This window comes from Ursus maritimus, unplaced genomic scaffold (genome assembly GCF_017311325.1).
Source record: "Ursus maritimus isolate PB19 unplaced genomic scaffold, ASM1731132v1 scaffold_7, whole genome shotgun sequence".
Taxonomy (NCBI): Eukaryota; Metazoa; Chordata; class Mammalia; order Carnivora; family Ursidae; genus Ursus; species Ursus maritimus.
The window spans coordinates 33030625-33053791 of NW_024426885.1; the positions used below are offsets into that span (position 1 = coordinate 33030625).

General features: G+C 49.9%; 1 protein-coding gene across 1 annotated transcript; it reads right to left on the minus strand.

The window, feature by feature from the left end:
- Positions 1-1767: 1767 nt before the first annotated feature.
- On the minus strand, positions 1768-19667 carry FFAR4 (free fatty acid receptor 4). The gene is made up of 3 exons (XM_008696357.2): positions 19073-19667; positions 10419-10547; positions 1768-2437 (listed from the first exon to the last, which is right to left on the minus strand). Exons 1-3 carry the CDS (start codon positions 19637-19639, stop codon positions 2048-2050), a joined length of 1086 nt encoding a protein of 361 aa, XP_008694579.2. The 5' UTR covers positions 19640-19667; the 3' UTR covers positions 1768-2047.
- Positions 19668-23167: the final 3500 nt, after the last annotated feature.

Genomic DNA, 23167 nt, shown 5'->3' on the forward strand with positions numbered 1-23167 from the left:
TTTGTTCTCCCAGCAGCAAGGGGGGGAGACAGGCAGCCGGATATGGGAAAGCTCTGCCCGTCATTCATGCCTGACAGCAGGCTGTCGGAGCCAGACTCTTCAGCCTCAGTGTGATGATCCCAGACGCCCATCACATAGCCACACATCACCTCACAAAACAGCTTTCATTTACCAAATCTAGTAACTAAAGATGAACAAGATCCCTGTCCTCTTGTTCTCAAGCTTGTGATCCCCATAAATCTTACTTCGGAAGCAAGCTATTCAAGAAACCTGGTGAGTAATGGCAATGAGGGCGCTGATTTACTCTGCAATGAAGATTCATTGAGCCCCTACTATGTGCCAGGCCCCCAAGCTGCTGCACGTTCCAGTCATTGTCCATCCTCCAAGTGACAGGTTCTCTTTGGCTCTGGTTTCTTCTCCCCATCTCTTTGTCCCAGGGGTATTTCATAAAACCACACAGCTGTAAACACTACCTGATGACTCCTAGCATTGTATCTTTGGGCCCAAGTCCTATATCCCTGCATCTAGCTGCCTACTTTCCATTAGGATCTCACTGGGATTTCAAACTTATATGCTCCAAACAAAACTCTTGGTTCTCCCACCTGCCATTCTCCCAGACGTTCCCATTTTTGTGTCCTGCCCCGCCATCCAACCACTGTCAAGAGTCCCCCTCGAATCTTCTCTTTCCCCCATGTTCTACATCCTGTCCATCAGTAAATCATGCTTGCTCTGCCTTCCCAAAGTAGTTCCAAGATCGTTTCTCAGAACCTCCTCCTAAGGCCACCCCCCTCTGACTTCCCTCTTGTCCTGCTTCAGCAGCCGCCTAACCGGTCTTGTCTCTGCACAGCAGCCAGAGTCACATTTAAGGACACATACTAGGTCACATCAGTCTCCAATCGCAAACCTCCAGTGGTTGCCCAATGAACAGAGTAAACTCCTTTGTGGCGTCCCAGACCCTATACAGTCCAGCCTTGTACCTTCTCTGGTTTCAGTTGGCTCCGGCGGGGCACCCCTCTGTCCCGGCATCAAGGACAGTTTGTAGCGTGGAGGAAGCTCAGTCGATAGTTGGCTTCGCCGACACCAGACTTAGGGTATACAGCCCCTTTGCACCAGGGCCAGCGTCTGCAAGATCTGCAAAGCTCTGCTCCCCTGGATTCAGATGGTTGGCTCTTTCTTGTAGTTTCCCTTTTGGCCCAAATATCATCCCCCAGAGAGGTCTTCCTAGACCCCTCCCCACCCCATCCAAATTGCCATGACCGTCCTATTTCTTCATGATGACACTCCACTCTCTACTGACTTCTATTTATATTATCTACTGATTTCTGTTTAGTGCTTCTCCCCCCCGAATAGAAGGTACATAAGCTCCATGAGGGTAGGGGCTGTGGCTGTCTGGCCATAGCATGTGCTTAAGAAGGACCTGACAGGTGGATTAGTGGAGGGAATCTCTTGTGTTCTCACTTTCGATGTTTTGAATCATCCTATCTCCTCTCTGATTTCATAACATGGCTTCTCCTAAAGGGGTCCATGGCATTTCTTATAAGAGAAAAACTAAAGTCGCCTTTAATTATTCCTTAGAAATTCCTCAAGTGTTCTTGACATTAGTGAATGGTATTGAGGCCTTGCAAGTCCAGGGCGGGGGGTGGGGGTGGGGTGGTACCTAGAATGGCTGTGACCCTTCAAGGAGAAATCTGGGTCCTGGATTCATTTCCAAGACTCATTCTAGAAACCAGCATGGTGTGGCTTTACATGTAAGAGATGTGATTGCTGAACAGTTATAAATAAAAATTTATTAAACTCAATCATATTACAAACATACTGAAAAAAGTTCATATTTAAAAGGATCCCATAGCAAAACCCTTTGTAAAGGGTAAAATTGCTGTACGGAATGGTCACCCCTTGATTGACTGGTGCATACATGTGTGTTTGCATAGGTTACATTTTCTTAAAGCAGGCTACACTGATGTGGTGGTCCTGGAAATTAACTCCCCTTGAAAACATATCATGGCCTTCCAGAGGGTGAAAAATTCTGCCTACAGAGAAAATTTAATTAGTTGGAAATAATAGACAGATCATTTCTTCTGACAGACGTATCTGTAAACATCGCTCCCTTTTCCGGGAAGAAGAAACAGTGAAAAATTCTCCTCCATTCATTCCTAAACAGTGACATGTTATAGAGAATGGGGTTCAGGGCTGAGTTGGCGAACGTGAAGGCCACCACCCAGAAGAAGAGGGATGGCCAGATGACCAGGTCTTGCTTAAAGTTCTGGATCAAGATGAGGAGGATGGTGATGATGATGGGGCTCCACATGATGAAGAAGGAGATCATGAGCAGAAAGAGGGTCCGGAAGAGCCGGAAGTCCTGCTGGGACACGCGGATATGGTGGTTCTCCGAGTAGGCCTGGTTCACCGTGAGCCTCTTCCTTGACGCCTTGGTGATCTGCGGGAACACAAAGCAGAGCCAGAGCCACAGTTCACGGCAGGACGGTGAGGGTTCTGACTTAGGAGGAGCAAAGCTTCCAGCATTGGAATCTGCCATCCCTGCTGCCCTGGGACAATTCGGCTTTGGAACTTGGTGTGCAGAGCGCCTGTCTCAGTGGCCTGACAGCTGCCTACACTTAGAATGCTCTGTGGAAATGGGGCACCTGGCTGACCCCCTGGAAATAAGGCAGAAAATCGTCCAAATTGTAACACAGTTGATGCAGAAGTGAAAAGGCTGAATTGGATGGTCTAGAAGAGAAATCTGTGAACAGACGCCCGTGGCTAGGGTCCGCGTTCATATGGCGGAATGTTACGGCACCCTCAAGGATGCGGCATTAGGAGGTGGGGTCTTTGGGAGGAGATCAGGTTATGGGGACCAAGCCCTCATGAGCAGTGCCGTTCGGGAAGCTCCCTTGGCCCTTCCACCACATGAAGACGGCGAGAAGTGGGCAGTCTGCAGCCTGGAGCAGGGCACCCTCGCCTTCAACTTCCAGCCGCCACAACTGTGACAAATACCCTTCTGTCGTTTAGAAGCCACCCAGTCTGTGGCATGTTGTGGCGGCAGCACAAACCGACTAAGCCACACATCTTCCCAAGTATTTCTTTTTTTGAAAGACGTAAGTAACTAACTGTATAAAAGCGGCATGTGTTCAAGGTACAAACTCAACCAGTATGATACGGAAGCAGATCAAATTCAAGATACAAGGCCTGTGGCCTCCTGTACCCTCCATTTCCACTCCCCGGATGAGAGCGGGGACCAGGGGCCTGTATGTCCTTGTGGGAATGCTCTGCTATCACACGCGTGCCCGGCCGTGGGAACACAGGTTCTGCACGTTGGCTCTGCACACACATGGGACCACACCACGCACCCCATGCTTCCCCTTCTTTGTCTTCACTTAGCAGTGGATACCGGTGCTCGCTGCATGCCAGCCCAGACAGAAGACACCTCGTTCTTGTTATCTTGTCCGTGGTGGCAGAGGCTCCACAGTAGGGCTGTCCCGGAATTTATCCAGGGCCCTACTGATGGGAATTGTATTTATTTCACCTTTTTTAAGGGGAGGGGTACTGGTTGAAGTGGCAGCACGCACACTTGTCCGTTTCCCCTCCCCTCCAGGTTCTTGGGTGGCAGAGGGGGCAGTGGGAGATGGCACAAGGGTGTGGCCAGTCTGGGCAGAAAGGGAGCCCTGAACCCCCACACTTGGTTCCTTTCCTTTACAGGAGCAATTGAAACGGATCCTAGTCTTGCCACAGGCCCCTGAGGTGGGGGCGATGGAAGGCGGTGGAGACTGGAGCTGCTCAATTGCTAGGACTGGGGCTGCCAGGACTCAGCCTGAAAACGAAGCTGGTCTGGGAAGGGCCCACGATGCCTGGGGTGTGGGCCGTTTGGGAATGATCCCCCAATCGGTGGGCTCTGTTGGCACCACTACCAGCTACATGGAGATCAGACACCATGACCAACAGAGGGGACAGTCCCCTCACAGGGGTGGGCACCTAAGAGACGATTCCAACAGCAGCCTCATTGTTTGTGCTGTCCACACTGCCCTGCAAAGAGGGCTAGAGTCCTTCATACAGTGTCTTACACTTATTTTTTGAGTGATGTTGATGTAAATTCCTATTTATTGAGCACGTGCCAGGCCCTGTACATATCACTTGGCTTTTCTCTTTACATTCTCCCAACAATTCTGTGACAGATCTAATTTGATGATCTCCATTTTACAGATGAGAAAACTGAAGCTCAAAGAGGTTGAGGAAGTTGCCCAACAGTACCCAGCTAAGCAGTCACAAAGCTGGGCTTCAAACCTAGGCAGTCTGACTCCAGCCCACGCTCTTAATCTTAAACTAGTTCCTTCCTACCCTCTACTATTTCCACCAATGGAAATCCTTCTGCCTGACCTATGACTCCAAGCTCTAATGCCAGCAACATCGAGAAGGTTTCTTGGTTCATCTCCCACGTGGCATCCCGCAGCGCTTTGTTTCGGTACTCATGTGGCCCTTGCCACGTGGCCAGCCACGTGGTCAATGCTGATGCGTCATGGCTACCTCTGACCTCCAGCAGACTGCAGGCTCCCTGGGGGCTGGGCAGCCCTATGGCTTCTGTGGGCCGGGGCTCTAGCAAGTGCCTGACAGTGACTGTGAGCAGACAGAGAAATGGGCTGACTCATGGTCCGAGTGGATAAGTGGCTGGGTCTGTTTTTAGCACTGACTGATGCTGCCATTTCCTCTGCCCATGATTCCCACGACTTTCAGGGAGTGAGAAGAAAATGGGCTCATTATAATCCAGTGTGGCTCCTTGCTGCTCCCCTCCCCACGTTAGATGACGAGACTAGTTAATTTTACCCAGGCTTTAAAATGTCTCTGTCATGGTGCAGAATGCTTCATGTGTTTTAGGAGAAATTCAATGCTCGACTAACTTGAGGGTTAACTTTAATCCTTTAAACAGGCCTTTGGGGTAGGTTCTGTCATTGCCCCGTGTTGGGGACAAGAGATGGAGGCTCTGAGAGGTGAGGTAATGTGCTCAGGGCTCATGGTCCAGGGTGGGGGGAAGCACATCTCAGGGGCAGGTGTCTGAGCTCTTCACTGTGGGGCTACGGGCAGAGAGGATGGAGCTCCCAGGAGTGTGATCCGTGGCCCCCATGTCGGAGTCACCAGGCGAGTGCCTGGGCCCACTGTCAGATACGTGCTTTTGTGGCTCTGAGCAGGCCCAGAAAACTGTACTTCTCACAAACTCCCAGGTGGTCCTTGCTGACTCTAAGGGGACTACTAATTCAGGACAACAGATTTGGGATTTTCTCCCAGTTCTTTGAAAAGAGTCACTTTGTAAACTGTCCTTTTGAGAGGCACGGACTTAACACCCGTGTGAGTGTCCGAAGGCCCAGGGGAAACATCTCTCCACCTCACACCCTTGCCACTCTGTGCCTCCACACCGTGGTTGCCAACTGGTGGGTACAGGGAGAGGTGGGTCCCCACTGACATAGCTCGGGCCCTAGGGGTTGGCTCTCCCTTGGGGGCTGCTTGGTCCATCAGCAGCTTCCAGAGGGCCCACCTCCCGCTCCATTGCCAGCCAGCAGGCCCCGAAGCTGGGGAATGAGGGCCAGACGTGGAGAGGGGGCTGCGTGTTCACTACCTAACACGTTCATGTTTAGCTGAAACGGAGTTCGTTTCTCAGGTGCACGCTGAGATAAGGGAGGGTTTTCCAACTTCAAACTAGACCCTCACTCTCGCATCGGCAAACACTTACTGACCCCCTACCGTGTGCCACATACTCTGACAGGTGCTGGATAGTCAGCAAGAAAGAAGGGAGCCCTGCCCACCTGCTCTCCATTCTAGCATGTACATGGAGAACGAGGAGGGGAGCCAGAAATCTACAAGCTGGCACGAGGTAGAAGCTTCTTGCCATGGCAGTGGTTGCTGGGTGACGATGGAAACCAAGTCCTGACAGCTAGCAGGGACAGCCTCATTGAAGGCACTTGGGAGTGACTGGGAGATGAGTACCCTGGGAAAGTATTGATCGGAAAACTCCACTGACGACGTATAGCGTGCTGAAGTCATGAGGAAAGAGGAAGCAGGGAAGGCAGAACAGTGAATAAGGCCCCCGCCCCGAGCTCGTGGAGCAGCTCTGGAAGCAAAGAGCCCAGCTGAGGCCTGCTGTCCGTCCTTGCATCGGGCAGAACCGGCACCCGGGGCAGGGACGTTAGAGCAGTGTTCCCCAAAGGAGATCCACGGAACACCAGTGCAAAGAGATGCTCTGCGGGGGAAAAGGGGGTCTGTGGTCAGACCTAGCAGTGCTGCCTCCTCTGTTCCTGCGTTGGAGACCCTCAAAGGACGTTAGTGTAATGAAGCCTCTCAGAAGCCCTGCAGTGAAGAAACCCACTTAACACGGATTAATCAGCATTTCCCAAACTCATGTGATCATGGACCCCTTTTTAACATCTAACAGCCCATGGAGTTCTAGAGAGTGCTTTAGGGGAGATGCTGCTTCAGAGGAATCCAAGATCAAGGTGATTTTAAAGAGGCACTTCTCAGGCCCATACATGGAAACTGAGTCAGAGGCAGTACTGACAGGTGAAAGAAGGGGAAGGGGTGACAGGTGGAGTTATGTGTCTTATGGCTTCAGAGGAGTTGCTGGTTGTGTCTCTATGAAAATAGCTGATTAACACTGATGTTCAATTCATTTTAAAGAGTTATTCTCTTGACAGAAGAATTCCGCTGAAAAGCTGATCCAGTGTCTCTGAGTTGTGAGTACCTTCAGTGGGAGAGAGACGCAAGCTATGAGGGTCCATGCAGACACTCCATCCACCTGGCAGCTTGCCTGCTTCCAAGTTACCCGCCTGGCAAACCCACGGGTCCAAAGTGAGGACAAACATCACAGTCCTCCCAGGAAATGAGCGGTAGTTAGTTTGGCTCGTGGGGTGGAAAGTAACTTTTTTAAAGTCTTATATTTTCATTAGCATGATTTTCAAAATCACAATGCTAGATTTCTTTCCAATTAAAGTCTAGCAGCCTGTTCGAAATATTATCATATCTACACTCTCATTTTAGTGCATCAAACAATCCATCGAGGTCTACCTAGCTCCAGAAAAACTGAGGCCCACAGTAGTTAAATGACTTGCCTAAGGTCACACAGTAATAAAGCTTGGACTGAAATCTGGGTCTTAGGCCTTTTCGTTCAGTGACTTTCCTGCTATCCAAAAGGAGAAGGTATTTATTGTAGGCCCTTTCAATGTGACCCAAAATTTGTGTCTTACTCATTCAGCGAGTGTTTACTGAGTGTCTGCAACGCATAAGCCAGGCTCTGTGCTGGGCATGGAGCTACAGCAGGAAACAAAACCAAGCCTCAGCCCTCATGGAGCTTGCGTTCTAGTGAGCAAAACAGATGCTTTACAAATAAGTACGCAAAAACGGAATATGACAGGGGTTGTAAGAGCACTGAAGAGAAATAAATCAGGGCAATAAGCAACTAGAGAATGGTGAGAAGGGTCTCTGGGGAAGAGCCTTTTGAGCAGAGACCTTATGGAGTGGGGGAGTGGGCCACACAGAAATTGGGGGAATAGAGATCCAGGAGAGGAAATCACAGGTGTAAAGGCCCTGAGGCAGCCGTGTCTTGGCTGTGTGAGGAACAGTCCCACAGCCAATGTGGACACAAGCGAGGGCAAGAAATGAGGTGAGATGGCCGCCAGATCACATGGGGTCTTAAGGTGAGGGCTTTGAGTTTTGCCCGATGTGTGAGGGAAGCAATGGGATCTAAATGGTGTCTTTAGTCACCCCTCAGAGCACCGTTTCATAACCGTGAGTCATGATACATATTCTGTTTCATCCAGGAGCTGTCCTGGGGTCTGTGAGGGGAAGAACTGAAGGCTGGCCATGGGTCTGGAAAGTGACAACTTGCAATTTAGAGGCGGACGGATACAAGGACACCTTCCCCAACTCCATCAGGGCCCTCGGGGCTCCTGGAATGTTTCCTCATGGGCCCTGGCCTGAGAAAAAGATGGAAGAGGGTGGGATAAGTCAATCCTCCCTCAGAAGGTGACTGAGATGTCTGAGGTGAAGTTCAAAGGGGCGGACCCGAGCCCTCGCTGCCTCTAGGGGACTCAGGAGTGCGACCGCCCAGGGAGGAGGCCTGCTCCAGCCAGCCCTGCTCTAGTGTCTGTTCCTTGTTCTTGCCTTGCTCCAAATCTGGGCCCTGCGGCTTATTCAAAATCTCAACGGTACCTTTCCCCAGCATGCTCTGAGACAAGGGTCAGAGGGCCAGCCTAACACACAACAACAGCACTAGTTTACTCGTCCCCTGCTACCAGCAGGCAGTATCTCTGACCTGTCTCCCAACAATCCTACACTGTCCGAGCCATCGCCATTTTGCAGATGAGGGAGCTGAGGTTCAGAGAAAATAAATATCTTGCCAAAGGCCACACAGCAAGGACTCAAAAACCAGGTTATTAAAAGACCCCTTTCTTGTCTCCGTGTCTGCCTTTCACAGCCCTTTGTTCTTCTCTCCTTCCCCTCATTCACTTCCGACATCTGCGCAGCACTCAACAGTTTGCCGCGTGCTTTCACGCTGAGTCCCAGCGCCACACTATCCGGGGGACCAGCAGTTCACCGCATCGAACAGCAGCGCCTTCGTCTGTCTCTCCCTTCCTTTCCCGGGTTAAAGCTCCTTCTGGATCAAGAATGCGACCTGCTCACTCTTGACCAATCTCCACTCCCCACCAACACGTTGCATAGAGCAGATCCTTAACAAATGTCTGAGGAATTAAAGTGTGAGGACTCTGCCTGAGTGTGAGTCCTGATCCGGCTGCTTGTGTGCTCTGTGATCTTGGGCAAGTGACTTAGCCTTTCTGTGCATTGGTTTCCTCATCTGTCATTCTTGATAGGATAAATGAATTCGTTCCTGACACATTGTCAATACTACATAAATATTTGTTAAATAATTTTTAAAGAATTCATTCTAAGTTTATCTTCCTTTTTCCCTTACTCCTTTTCTTTTAGGGTAATAACAGCTAATTCTGACGTTGCATTTACACATGCCAGGCCCCCACTACAAACACGTTACAGACCTTAACTCCAGGCCTGAATCGGCTTCATACCCTTGAACAAGCCCCAGGCTGGGTGTTACTTAAGTGGGTCACAAGTCAGCTCGTGGGGAAGAGTCTAGAGAAGAGCGTGACTGGCCACCTCCCACAGGACCCAGGATTAGCAGACCCAGCTGGAGGTTGGCCTGGTTTTTGGTTCTGAGCATCTAAGAAGGTTACAGATTCTCAGCTACAAAGACAGGGCCTTAAAAGTGGCCAGCTAGCAAGCAGGACCTACAGGGCCCCACTTCAATAAGTTCGTTTGCCAGATGACCTCTAATATGCAATCAAAACCAAGATTCAACAACTGTAAACCTCCAAGAGAACCCAAGGTTTTGCAATAACCCTTCTGAGATGAGCACGAGCACACGCCATTTGCCTGAGCCCTCGTGAACAGGCTGTGTCAAGAGGCAGGAGCCAGGCCCGCGGGCCCTTTCTGCATCCCTGCACGTACTCACTTCGAAGGTGGACATCACTTCCTGGCTCGGCGCACTTTTGAAAAGCACCTTCTCGGGAGTGTGGGGTAGCAATGGGAAGGTCACGGGAGATGGTTTCTGGTAATGTTCTGTGTCTCATTTTGTTTCTGGGAGAAGCTTCTAGGAGTGTGGTCAGTTTGTGAGCTGTGCCTGTATGCTGCGTATGCTTTTCTGGATATAGATTACACTTCAATAAAAAGTTTTTAGAAGTGTACATTCTCCATCACTGTTATTGCTGTTTGTAATGGGGTAACAATGGACTCAACCCAGAAGCCCATAAAATAAATTATGTCACATCCGTATGACAGAAGAGCATCAAGCCATTAAAAATAAAGAGACAGAGATATAAAAACAAATGTAGAAAGATATTGCAATCTAGTGTTAAGCCAAAAAAGGAAACTACAAATAGTGTTATCTCAACTCTGAAGCAAACAAAAAAACATTGGGTTGAACCATGATATATGGTTGATATTTGACCATTTTATACAGTCAAATATGTGTTATAAATATACATGTATACACACGGCATTAAAGTTATGTATATAGGTAAATTTATAAGAAAATAACCTGAAAAATTTACTTTGAACTGTTAACAATGGGAGTAGATGTTTGGTTTCTGTTTTATACATTTCTACGTCTTTAATTTTTTTATAATGAGCTTTGTATTACTTTAGTGAGCAGTGAAATAATAAAACTAATAATAACAGTCATAAAGATATAACTTCTTTTTTTATATACCAAACTCTTGCCCCTCAGTGTTGCAGAGGGGTGGGTCTGGGCAGGGAGCCAGGATTGGGCTGGCGTGAACGCTAACGTAACTTCCGACCTGGAAGGCTGATTCCATCCGACACATCCCAGCCCAAGTAGAGTTCAGCTGTGGTGCTCAAAGCAGACATACCTGTAAGATTTTGGAGTAGCTGATCACAATGAGCAGTCCTGGCACCAAGAAGTTCAAAGTAGCGAACGACACATCCCAGGAGATTTCTCCGGCAATGTTGGGCCAAACCAGTGTGCAAATCAGAATTTCCTAGTTACAAAAAGGAAGAGAACATCATTTCCATGGTGGCTTCTTATTTGCCTTTAGCGCAGTCCCAGTAGGAGAGTATCCAACACTGTTACACTGGGGTGTGACCACGACGCAACCAGGAAGACATGAATGCTCCGCGTCCCTTCCCCTGCCCGCGCAAACACCTGTGAACCATTTCTCTCTGACCCGCAGAATAACTACAGCTATTATGCCCATTCTCCAGGAGACACAACGGGGTCTCAGGGTCACATGCTGATAACAGCTCCAGTTGGTTCCCGGGCATGACTCCAGGTCCAGTGCTCTTTCCACTTCCCTGGACGGAGCTGCCAAGAGCCCTTGAGCCTTCTCTGCCAAGTCCTTCATTTTACAGGTGACAAGCCCAGCCCTAAAATGTTACACAGATTGGAAGTGACACGCCGCACACAAACACGTAAGCACAGGGGCGAGGCTGCAGTGAAGTCACTCTGGGGCCGCTGAAGCCACCAGAAACCGTGTTAAGGCACTGAGGGTTCATTTAGGGGCCGTGCAAATGTCTAAAATGCGTCAAGCTGCATCAAAGAAAGCCGCGGCTTACTCCAAGACAATACTGGGGCCCGGACTTGGAAGCTCTATCCTCACGTGTCTCTCCCGCAGAGGGACATGCAACAGCCCCACACAATTCTCCAGCTTTCAAGATGGAAAACCACTGGCATGGGGCGGAAAGGCCTGGTTTGCGACCTTGCTGCTGTCAGTATGTTGTGCTGATTTCGAGCGTTTGACACTAATTACCAACCTCGAAGCATGTGGGGACCTTATTATATAGTTACTAGGAGCTGCAGCAACAATTTCCTCCAAAGAATAAATAGGTCAATGCAAAGAGATCTGTGTGTCTGCCTGTCCTCCCAAACACAAAGTTCCCGAGCCTGCTTGACTGCGGGAGCAGAACTACTTAGAAATCGAGCTGCCCTGAACACTTCTGAACACACAGAACAGACCTTCAAGAGCACATTCTGTGTAAAAAAGAGCACATCATTGACTTTTGGTGGACAAGGCATCTGAACCAATTGTAGTGGTATGATTTATGGCATCGTTCATTCATTCAGCCAGTATTTGTTGAATGCTACGCTAAGCAGGGGCAAAGAACTTTTATCACGTATGTCATAATGGGGTGCTCAAATTCAAAATGCAAACACATAGGCACTTCTTTTCCTATTCAGCATGAACAGGAAATAGTAAATCTGATATTCACTGAGCATTTATTCTATGCCAGGAAGCACTTTACATACATTATCTCATGGAACATTCACAACAACCATATTGAAATACACATTATTATTTTTCCCATGACACAGAGGAGACAACCAAGGCTTAGAAACATCTTCCTAAAGCATTAGTCTAAGACACTAGACGCGTAGCTCTTTTCAATCATATCGTATCTTCCCCAGAGAGCTAAGTGGTTATAAAGGAAATCCGGGGACCTACCAAGAAAACTCTGAAGGCAGGTCAAGCAGGGAAGAATGCTTCAATCATATTTGTACCTTGAAAGGGGTGTGAGAATGTTGCTTCCTTTTCCTATGTAGTTTAGATGCCTCACAAATGTACTAATAATTCCCAAAACGTGTTCTTCCATCCCCATCCCCTCCATACCTGAGGGGACAAAGTGCATTAGATCTTTCTACGCTGTGGTGATTGGAAAGAAATGTGTGTCTCTCAAGGATCTTCTGAGGATTGGTAGTGTGGTGATTATTTTGAGATGATCTCTGCCCACCATGCCCTCAGTCTACCACACCGGGGGGCAACATGGACCAGCAAATATGCTGGAGCAATGATCAGAAGAGATGATTCCAGTCCTGAAGGTGCCTGGGTCTCTGTTTCCTATACTTGAGATAGGAAAATGTACAGGGAGGGCACAAAAACAGATCCCAGAACCGTTTCTTAAAAACCCCAAAGGCCTCCACCTCTTTCCAGAAGCCTTCTCCAGAATGTCTGCCAAAATCTCTCCAGGCTTGGGGCACCTGGGTGGCACAGCGGTTAAGCGTCTGCCTTCGGCTCAGGGCGTGATCCCGGTGTTATGGGATCGAGCCCCACATCAGGCTCCTCCGCTATGAGCCTGCTTCTTCCTCTCCCACTCCCCCTGCTTGTGTTGCCTCTCTCGCTGGCTGTCTCTGTCTCTGTTGAATAAATAAATAAAATCTTAAAAAAAAAAAATCTCTCCAGGCTTAACACGATTTTGTAGAAGAAGGTATAATGATAGAGCCAGGTGTTCTCCCTACAATAGGAGCAAAGAAGTAGATCCCTAAACACTCTGCCTCATGTATTAGCCCCGTGCTGCTGAAGAAAATGTGTAGTGTGAATGGACAGATACACACCTGTGCACCCCCCCCACACACACATACGTGTAGACAAAAGACTGGAAGGATACATTCCAGAAAATTAAGTGTCTGTTTCTAGGTGCGACTCAAGTTCTTTTTGTTCTTTTGGCTTATCTGAATTTTCTAGAATATGCCTATATTATTTTATAAGAGAAAAAATGGCGATAAAAGTCAATTTTTAAAAGAAATGAGGATCAAACATGAAATATGGATTACCATGCTCGTTTAGCAAACCTAACCAGCTATTTTTTTTTTCCACAAAAACAATGAACTCATCCAGGAAGTTCCCCCGATTTCATGACTCTGATGAAGACGCTCCTTTACCTTTGGATTTGTGGCACTCGCGCCAGTCACGGAGTGTGATAAGGAAGTGAGATAAGAACTTTGCACAGCACCCCCGGGCACGGCTGAAGAGACAGTGCGGCTGGCCCGTGTGGACTGACTGATGGATTTATATGCTCTTTAGAAAGCTTTATATGGTATCCCTGGTGACGTGCAGTGTTTATTCTCATTAAAAATTTTAACTACAGGCACCAGGCCCACAGTCAAAGGGCTGGCCTGCTATAATTGTGTTTTTGTGGGAAAATCCTTCTGACTTATGTTATTTTGATTCTAGGTGTTCTCTCCTGCACTGTGACTTAGGAGGGAGCACGGCAGGAGTCGGCTCTGGAAGGTGGAGACTTGAGTCTTATAATAGTCCCTATACTTTTTCTGCACATTTGAAATGTTTCCTGCTTTTAAAAAGGAAATTTGAAAACCCAAAGGTCTAGGTCTGCTTTGTTACTGACCTGCAAAAGCAGAGCTGGCCAAGCCAGCGACTGTCCTTTCATTGCTTTGTTCAACCACTCACTGACTTGAGCCCTGGTGGCTGCACCACTGTGAGGATGGGCAAGGCGAGGCCCCTGCCCTCAAGAGGGCTCTGATGTGCTCAGGGAGAGAGAGAAGTGCTAAGAAACTTCAATACAGGGCAGCGAGCCGCAGTGCCCAGAGCTACCAGGGACAGGCGAGCACAGTCCCAGAGGAGAGCAGCATCCCGGAGGCGTTGCACCTGTTGTGCTTGGAGGGATGGGCTTCAGTCAGGAGAATGGGGATGCTGGAGCTCAGTGTCAGGACCAGGATGGATGAAGGCAGGAGGCCACATGCAAGGGCGTTAAGTGTAACTTGTATCCCCATCCCAACCTCTACCTCTCCTGGGCAATTTCATCCATTTCCATGGCTTCTTTTCCAAGACACTGCTGCTTTTTCCAGCCCTGTCTTCTCCTGAACCCCAGACTGACCCCTGTGCCCTGACGACATCTCCGAAGGATGTCTCAGAAGCATGTCAAGCTCCGATGTCCCACCCCAGAAGTCTCCACCTCCTGCCATCACCGACTCAGGGCATGGAGTCACCATTCCCTATGCTTCCAGCAACCTGAGTATGGGCTTTCTGCCGTCTCCTTCTTCCTTCCCCACTCAGAGGGAACCTTTAAGTTCTGCCCTAATAGCTATCCAGCGCACACACGTATCTCATTCTTGCTGGCACACCCCTCCCAGGCCAGGCCATCTCTCACCTCGTAAGTCCAAACTCCCTCAAGGGGCATGCCTGGCCCTTCTCCAGCTGGCCCCCACCACTCCTTCAAGTACCATGTCTTGCCAACCCCTGCGCTATTTCTTCTGCCCGTAATGTCCCTCCAGTTCCCCACGTCCGAATCTGGCCAACTGCCTTTCATCTTCACCCTCAGCTGAGATCTCACTCATTCTCTTCTAAGAAGACTCCCCTGTGGATGGGGTCATCTATTTGTAGGCACTGCTCACACACGGACCCCGCTGCACCCTGGCTGACTTATTTGAAATGCCACCTGATTCCAGCCGTTTGCTGTCAGCTTCTCTAATGATGCTTCTCGGAGTAGCCCTGAGGATCCCTTTGCAAATCATTCTCCCTGTTCCGCCTATTCAAGCAAAATGGAAGACTTCGAGATGACTTAAAGGAAGTGGGAATCCTGGTGGATATCCCCTTGTCCTCCAGCTTCCCAACAGAAAAAAAAGAACATATCAAGGCAAGAGATGAACTTTCTCACATCTTAAAGGCATCCTCTAAGAGTAACAAAGCAGGCGAACTGCGTTTCTCTCCTCAGCCGGTTCACACTCAGCAGAGACACGGCGGCGCTCGGCCTGGTACTAAACCGGGGCAGCAGAGCAGGAAGCGGGGGGCTCCCGAGGAAGTGCGAACTCGCGGGGAAAGGCACGGGGAGAAACAGAGCGAAATTCTGGTTGCATCCCTGCTCCATGACTTTAGGCATTTCCCTCTTTGGAAAATGAACATACGAACACCTATTTGGAGGGTTTCTGTGAGAAACAAACCGGGCCAGGTCTGAGACCATCTGCCTTGTCGATACGGGAGCCTCCTTGAACAGGACCCCGTCTTGGTCACGTGACTCGCGGTGAGGGCAGCGGGGAGGGGTGCTCGGTAAATGTTCGTGCAATGAACAGGCAGCACATTCTGGCCGGGTGGACAGTCCCCCCAAGCTGCCGATGAGGGTCAGCGCCCGGCCAGAGCCACAGCACACACAGGCAGATATCCTGTTGGAACAGGCTGAGTTGACCTGGCTGAGATGTCTCTGTTGCTAGAATGTGCCCACCCTCTTAAAATGGCCACCTATTATGTTACGGCAATCAGAATTACACTATTTAAAGAATGTTTAAAATATTTATAACCAAAGATAAGGAAACTAATAATAGCTGGCAATTCCTGCGTGCTTAACTGTGTACGTGCCAGGTGTTGGCCCGCTCACTGAACGCTAGTCCCCGTGGCAATCCTATAAGGCTCTACTGTCATCATGCCCAGTCTGCAAATGAGGAAAGGAAGGTAGAGAGATGGGGACCGCTCGCCCCTGTCACACAGCTCCTAAAGGGCAGAGATGGGACGCAGACTCAGAACGCAGGACTCCAAAGCCCACACTCTGAATACCAAATTATCTAGCATTTTTAGCATGTCTATCATTTCATCCTCCCTGCAGGGAAGTTTGAAGGAGGCTGGTCACCCTGGACTGCGGGGCGCCCACTGCCCAAACGGACAAAGGTACTCGTGTTCCTGTGTTGGGGAGCTGGGGAGCACTAGATTGGCAGAAAGCTCTGAGAGGCACTATTTCCCTGGCCAGAGCTCCTCAAGAGGACGTGGCCAGCATGTGCTTGGGGTTAGTGAGTTCCCTCAGCCGGTGGTTTGGGTAGGAAAGTGTCCCCCGTCCAAAAGCTCTGTATTCAGTGTCCAGGTAGGAAGGGGCGGGCAGAATCTACAGACAGGAAGCTGGAATAGAGGATTAAGAAAACAAGCTTTTGCTAATTTTAAATGTGAGACTCTGTTCAGTCTAGCCTAGATCCTTCTCTGTCTCTTTTTTTTTAAATGGCCACACTCTTTTTCCCCCCGTTTCTCATTGTTTTCAACTTATGTCTTCCACCCCTGAGCCTCAGTTTGCACACCTATAAAATGAGTTGTTTCCTACATGCTCAGGTCACAGCCCTTGAGGAACAGGGCAGTTTTTCTGTTCTTGGCTTATCGACAGGTGCATGCAATGGGGAAAAGACAAAGAGGTTGGAGAGTTCGAAAGGACCATCTGGTTTTCTCCTGACAAGCTCCCTTGCCCCACCTCTACTAATTTCAGGGAGGAGGGCTCCTGCGGCCAATTCAGCTAGCCCTCAATCTTCCAAGGTGCTTCTGATGTGCTCTCCCAGTGGCTTTGCCCAATCCCTCCCCAAAGGCTCTATGATCAAGGAAGTGTTTCCGTGTTAATACAAGAGGGGTCTGCATGCCTGCCCCAAGGGAGACGGAGGGAAAGCCACCACAACACAAGTCTCCATGGAAGCACCTCTCAGTTCAGCTCTGGTCATCCTGGAAGTGCTGCTGGGGGCTCCAACCACACAGACACCCCACCAGAGGTAAGATACAGAGTGACAAGACAGGGACACTCCCCCATCGGAGCGAGGGCCTTCTCGCTCAGACAACCACCTGTGTCCACGTAGGCAAGCAGTTTTAGTCTGGGAAGGGACAAGAGCCCTTTTAAGTGTCATTTGTCAGTTAAGTTTAAGTGTACCTAAAACAGTTGTAAAAGGGAGGGGCACAAGGTACATGTCTGGGAACATAAGATACCCTGAAGATCTATTCTATTTGATCTTTAATTTCCCGAGTGTCATTTTTTTCTGGAAGAAAAAAAAATCGGGAAGAGTCCCTCGAAGTCTGTGAAAAATACAGATACACTATTATTCCGTGAGAGAATAACTTAATCAAAAGACTGTTAGCAAAACCTAGCCTCCAGCTGATCCAATGGGTCTGGGGTGAGGCCTGGTCTTTCACTTATTTTAGAAGCATGTAAGTGACCCACTTTGATTCTCAAGTACATCTGGGCTGAGGAGGACAGGCCTGCCCACTGGGTTAGGGTCCTTGGTCTGCTACGCGGATGGCACCCCACCAGCTCAGCTGAGCCCAGCCATCCTGGCCCCCACTTGAGGGGGCATGGCCACAGGCTTCCATGTCCTTTGATCAAGTGCCACAGGCCTGACATGGTTCCTGCCTATTAGTCATTCAAGGCCTTAAAACAAGACAAAACAATCAAACAAAAACCCCACAATGTATTCCATGCAAAAAATAAACTATTAGGAAACAGACTTTTAGGTCTGATTTTTGTTAAAAAGAAAAAAAAGAGAGAGCAAGAGATACTTCTTGCACAGGATGCAGACTTCTCAAGCGCCATTAAAAGGCCTGTATGAGAGACTGATCTGGGGAGACCCCCAGGGAAGCCCACATCTGTGTCTATGCTCCAGAGCACAGACCCAGGAGGGCATCCTCTGCTCAGTCTCTGTGCACTTCCGTAGCAGGAAGCCTTCCCCCAGGTCACATCTCATTCCTGTGCCTGCTTACCTTCTCACTCCCTTCTGATCACTGAGCAGGCCTCCCTTTGGGACTGTGGCTTGTGACGGTTTTGATAAGGCCAGAAAATCAGTGAGTTGTAAAGAAAGGGAGGGGGTGGGAAAACCAGCTTAGGGCAGACCCTTGGAGAGGCTGAGCCCAGAGCAGGACTCCTGCTTTCCTTTGTAGAGGGCGCACAGACTCCTGTTCTTTCTCTGTCCCTACCCACGAGGCACAGAAAACCTGGCACACTGGGATGATAGCCAGAACCACCGGCCACTGTCCTCCACCAGGCCGGCCCCCAGGTGCCTGGACCTAACTGAATCTCAGCGCACAAACTCTGCGAGAGCGCAGTGGGACAGCGACAGGAACAGACGTTGACCGCGATTCTGCACCGTGATTCTGGACGGCCGAACTGGAATGGACCCGAGCTAATGTCATAAATTATCTGCAGAACCTTTTTTTTTTTTTTTTTTAGGTCATTCACCCCCACAAAGAACCTAATGGCAACCCTGAACACACTGCTCATAATAAAGCTCATCTGCCAGCCTCTGGAATCTGCCGAACATTCCGGCGCCCAGGATATTCTGAAGCCACCCATCATCAAGGCTCCCCGTGCAAGATCCTGTGGTCTAGTCTAAGCCTTCCGTCTTGCAGTTGGAAAAACTGAGGCCCCGGGACAGGATCACGACACCCCTAGTGGCAGCATTGGGTCTGGGGTCCCTGGGTCTCCGATGCCCTTTCTCCTGACTCTACCAGCAGGTTCTCAAAGCAGGACCCTTCCCCAGCCCGCGCTGAAAATACTGAGCACGATCTCAGCTCCTCCTCGCACTGAGGATGAGATGCCCTGAGCAAGTCATTCCTCTGTGTGCCTCGCTTCCTCATACGTGAAGCGGCCGTGCTAGTGAGAGTACTGTAGCACCCTCGGAGAAAGCAGATTTCAATATACACGAATGCGATTAGCCATTCCGGATCCTCGAAGTTCCATCTGGCTGGCTCCTAAGCTCCCCGCATATTTCACTACCCTCAATATAGAAAGTGCACTTTGCAGGCATTTGGGGGACTCCATTTACAAGTTTATGGATGGCGTTTACCGGACCTACGTCGCTGCAGTGAAATTTAAGAGCTAAAACTTCAGAGCACCGGGCACAGTGTCACAACAATTAAATGCAACAAATCGCCTATTTTTGCTCTATTGTTTTGGTTACTCATTATCCCAGGTCACCGTTTCCGTGGGATCCCCGCCTGACAGCCCGCCCCAGACACCTGCCTGGCGCGCACAGCCCGGCGCTCACCTGGTCCTGGCCGGAGAGCCGCTGCGGGGTGACTCGGAAGAAGACGCAGAGGGGCAGCGCGGCCAGCGCCGAGTAGCCCCAGATGAGCGCCAGCAGCAGGGCCCTCGCCCGCCGCCCCAGGCCCCGCATGCCCCGCTGCAGGCGAACGATGCACACCATGCGCTCCAGGCTGACGGCCGCCAGGGTGAGGATGGTGACGCTGCCGCTCAAGCTCATCACGTAGAAGAGCAGGTGGCAGGCGACCGGGCCCAGCAGCCAGGCCTCGGTCCATCGCACGGCCAGCACGGGCGGGATGGCGCTGGTGAAGAGCAGGTCCGCGCAGAAAAGGTTGAGCACCAGGCAGGCTGTGTTGCCGCGGCGCCGTCGGCGCGCCACCAGCACCAAGGCGCACACGTTGCCCAACAGCGACACCGCAAAGATGAGGCCCAGCACGACCGTCTCCACGGCGGTCAGCACTAGCCGGTGGTCGCCCTTGACGTCGGAGAAGAATGGGAAGCGGGTGCGGTTGGCCCGCTCCAGGCTGCGCGGGGACCCAGTGCCCGCCGCCTGCGCGCACTCAGGGGACATGCCCGGCGCCCGGCGGCCCGCAGCCGTCTGCGAGCGCGCTCATCTGGGAGGCGACTGAGCGCCAAGGCGGGGAAAGAGGGAGGGCGGCGGTTGCGACATCTCCCCTCTGGCCCCCTCCCGCCGCAGGAGCGCCGGCGCTGGGCGTTGCGCGCTGAGCCTGGGGCGCGCGGGAACGAGGAAGTGCCAGGCGATGCCGCTGGAAACACCTGGGCTAGGCGGTGGCCCGTGCCCAGGCCTCACGCCCTCTACTCTTGGGGAAGCGCCTGAGGGGCTGGGAAACCCCACCTAGAGAATCCCCTGGAACCCCTGCAGGGCTTCTCCACAGCTTCTGCCATCCTCCAGGGGTATCCTGTGTGTTGCCCCATATCCATCGATTTAAGTAAAATTGATTTAGGAGTGTCCGAGCTGGACTTCAGAGATCATTTTGGAGATTTGTGTTGTTCAGGCTTATCAAAGAAGCCCTATGGGTCTGGGGGTAGATTCCAAAGCACTTTGCAATGGGCCCAGATCTTTCTGAGGGGAGAGGGAATCTTTTGTTTTATCATTGCTTAGTAACATGTGACCTTGGCTAGATTATTTTATTTCTCCATTCCCCAGGTTTTTTTCACCTATAAAATGGGATTAAAATACCTCATTGGGTAATTGTGAGGATCTAAAAAGAGATGAACACTTGGCGCATAGTAATTTCTGCTGAAATGCCATCAGTTATTAGTTACCGTAATTAAAATGTATGTATATTTTGCATTCTGAGCAATCAGCAAGGATGCAAAAATACTTTCATGTAAAAAGACTGGGGTCCCAAAAATCTTGAATAAGCTTGACACCCCAGAAAGACAGGCACTCCAAGATTTTGAGGCAGACACACAGGCTGTGAATGTATTTCAGACCCCCCAATTTGAGAAGCACTGGGCAATCCAGTCCCCTTATAGATAAGGAAACTGAGGCATAGCAAGAAGTGATGTGTCCAAGGTGGCCCCTGGTTAGTAATAAGAGCCAGGTCCCCTGCTCCACATCTTTCTACCACCCCCACAGTGTCTAGTTTTCTGTTACAGTCAATTAGGCAGTTAGAGAATAAAAAACGTGATTGTGGCCCTAGACCCAGTGACTACTTCCCTGGCTGGCCACCTCCCCCACCGCCCCCCTCCCTTTGCCATACTCCCAGGCCTCTCCCAGTGGCCCATTCTGTCTGTGTATTTATTCGGGATTTGGCACACCAGCCTGAGGTGCTGTCTGGGCAGGAGATGCAGTCTGCTTATCACTATGTCATGGGTTGACAGTGTGACCTCTGACCTGAGGAGTAGATTGCATGTCCATGGAAGATGTTCAACTGGAAACTTGAGGAAATTCAAGTTGTAAAACAACCAGTTTGCTTCCTGACACTGTTGAAAAGGGGCAAGAGACTGAAAGAAAGGAACTCATATGGGATTTGGCAACTGTCTGGGGTCAGAGTATATCCATTCTTTGTGTGAGGGAAGAGCTGGGTGTGTGGGAGGGAGAGAGAGAGGGTTGGTGGAGATAGGGGAGTGGGTTCCATTAGCATGGCTAGTGTGTCATGGGGACAGGATAGGTTTTCCCAGAGTGGGTGAGCAGGGTGGGGTGGCAGGGGTGGAAATCCTTCTCCATCATTACCCTCCAGATTCTTCCAATGGCAAAACAGTGAGTGCAAAGTTTCCCCAATTTTCTACTTTTGCATTGCTTTCGTGGCACCCCCAGGCCAAAAGAAATCCCTGACAGTTTCATTTATCAAGCAGGTGGGTCCAAATGACTTACTAAGACTTTATGTCCTAAGAGCTTAGTAGCCATCTGGGAAGAACAATACATATGAACGAAAAAATGTTTTGTTTCATTCTTAAATAGACGTAGTGACCTAATGGGATGGGTGCACCTGTTGAGCTCCACGAAGCTGGGAATCAGACTGGACACTGCTACTCTCATTTCCTGCTCCACAGTGATTTTCATGTGTCTGCTTTTTATCACAGTAACCCCTGAAAACTGAACTTTTTTTTTTTTTAAGATTTTATTTATTTATTTGACAGAGATAGAGACAGCCAGCGAGAGAGGGAACACAAGCAGGGGGAGTGGGAGAGGAAGAAGCAGGCTCATAGCGGAGGAGCCTGATGTGAGGCTCGATCCCATAACGCCGGGATCACTGAGCCAAAGGCAGACGCTTAACCGCTGTGCCACCCAGGCGCCCCTTGAAAACTGAACTTCTTAAGTGGGCTTCAGGTTGAAACGGTGAACGACCTAGAGCTAGGAGTTCATGTGGAGTCCAGTGGAGTCCTGTGTTTCCCTGGACACCCAAGGACATGTGGGCATGTGGCTAAGAACATAGGCTTGGAAAGTCGCCTGCCAAGATCAGAATCCTGACTGGGGCACCTGGGTGACTCAATCAATTAAGGGTCTGCCTTCGGCTCAGGTCCTGATCCCAGGGTCCTGGGGTCTGGCTCCCTGCTCAGCGGGAGTTGGCTTCTCCCTCTCCCTCTGCCCTTCCCCTTCCCCCTGCTCATGCTCTCTCACTCTCTCTTAAATTAAAAAAATAATAAATAAATAAATAAATAAATAAAATCTTTTTTTTAAAAAAAGAATACTGACTATATAACTCACTAGCTTCTAGTGTCTCAGTCTTCCCATATATAAAAAAGGGTATAATAATAGTACTGGTTTCCTCGGATCTTGAGGGGATTAAACGAAGTTCCTACACGTAAAGCACTTAGCACACTAGTTGTCCAGGGCTCAACACTGTTTATGGACTTAAGGACTGACCACCCATCACTGTTTGCTGAGACAGTGGTTATAAATTATTAGGGAAACTATCTCTCCCTCTCAAAATGCCCTGGTTTGGAGGTTAAATTCTGTGGCCATCCTACCGTTATGTTTGTCACTGGGTGCTCATCAAGTCGCCACAAGCACTGGGAGTTAAATTTAAGTGGTCTGACTCCAGGGCCCCTGCTCTTAACCACCAACACACACACACACACACACACACACACACACACACACGCCCTGCGGCTGCAGAGACATCGGGAGACGTTTCTGGTCGTCACGACTTGGGGGTTGCCACTGGCATTCAGTTGGTAGGGCAGAGGCCAGGGCTGCTGCTGGACGTTACACAACGGAGAATCGTCCAGCCCCAAAATGCCAATAGTGTTGAGGTTAAAGATCCCTGCGGCAGAAGCTGCCCAGCAGGCTGGACCTCTTCCTGTTGATACCTGTTGTCAAGTCCCACCTAGTGGGACTTAATACCAGAAATGGTATTATTTTCCTGGTAGGGGTTTCTTCAGAAAACTGTAATCCCTTTAACCAAACCACGGGTGAGACTCCGCTTGGAGCTCTGGCCCCAGGTGTGCACAGCCATAAAGTACCCGTGGTTCACGGGACAGGATGTGAAGTCATCAGGGTGGATTGACCTCACAAGTTCCTCATAATCAAAACAGCCGGCAGCTCCAGGCTGAGCCCTCATTGTCAGAGTGATATTTATTGCTCATGGTTGTTAATTACTATTATTACTGTAACTTTGTAATACAGTTT

Excerpts from the sequence above, each read along its gene's own strand:
- FFAR4 (XM_008696357.2), bottom strand. The coding sequence starts at position 19,639 with ATGTCCCCTGAGTGCGCGCAGGCGGCGGGCACTGGGTCCCCGCGCAGC. Across the intron at positions 10,548-19,072 it reads GGCTCTCCGGCCAGGACCAG|GAAATTCTGATTTGCACACT; the intron begins GTGAGCGCCGGG and ends TTTTGTAACTAG. Across the intron at positions 2,438-10,418 it reads GCTACTCCAAAATCTTACAG|ATCACCAAGGCGTCAAGGAA; the intron begins GTATGTCTGCTT and ends GTGTTCCCGCAG.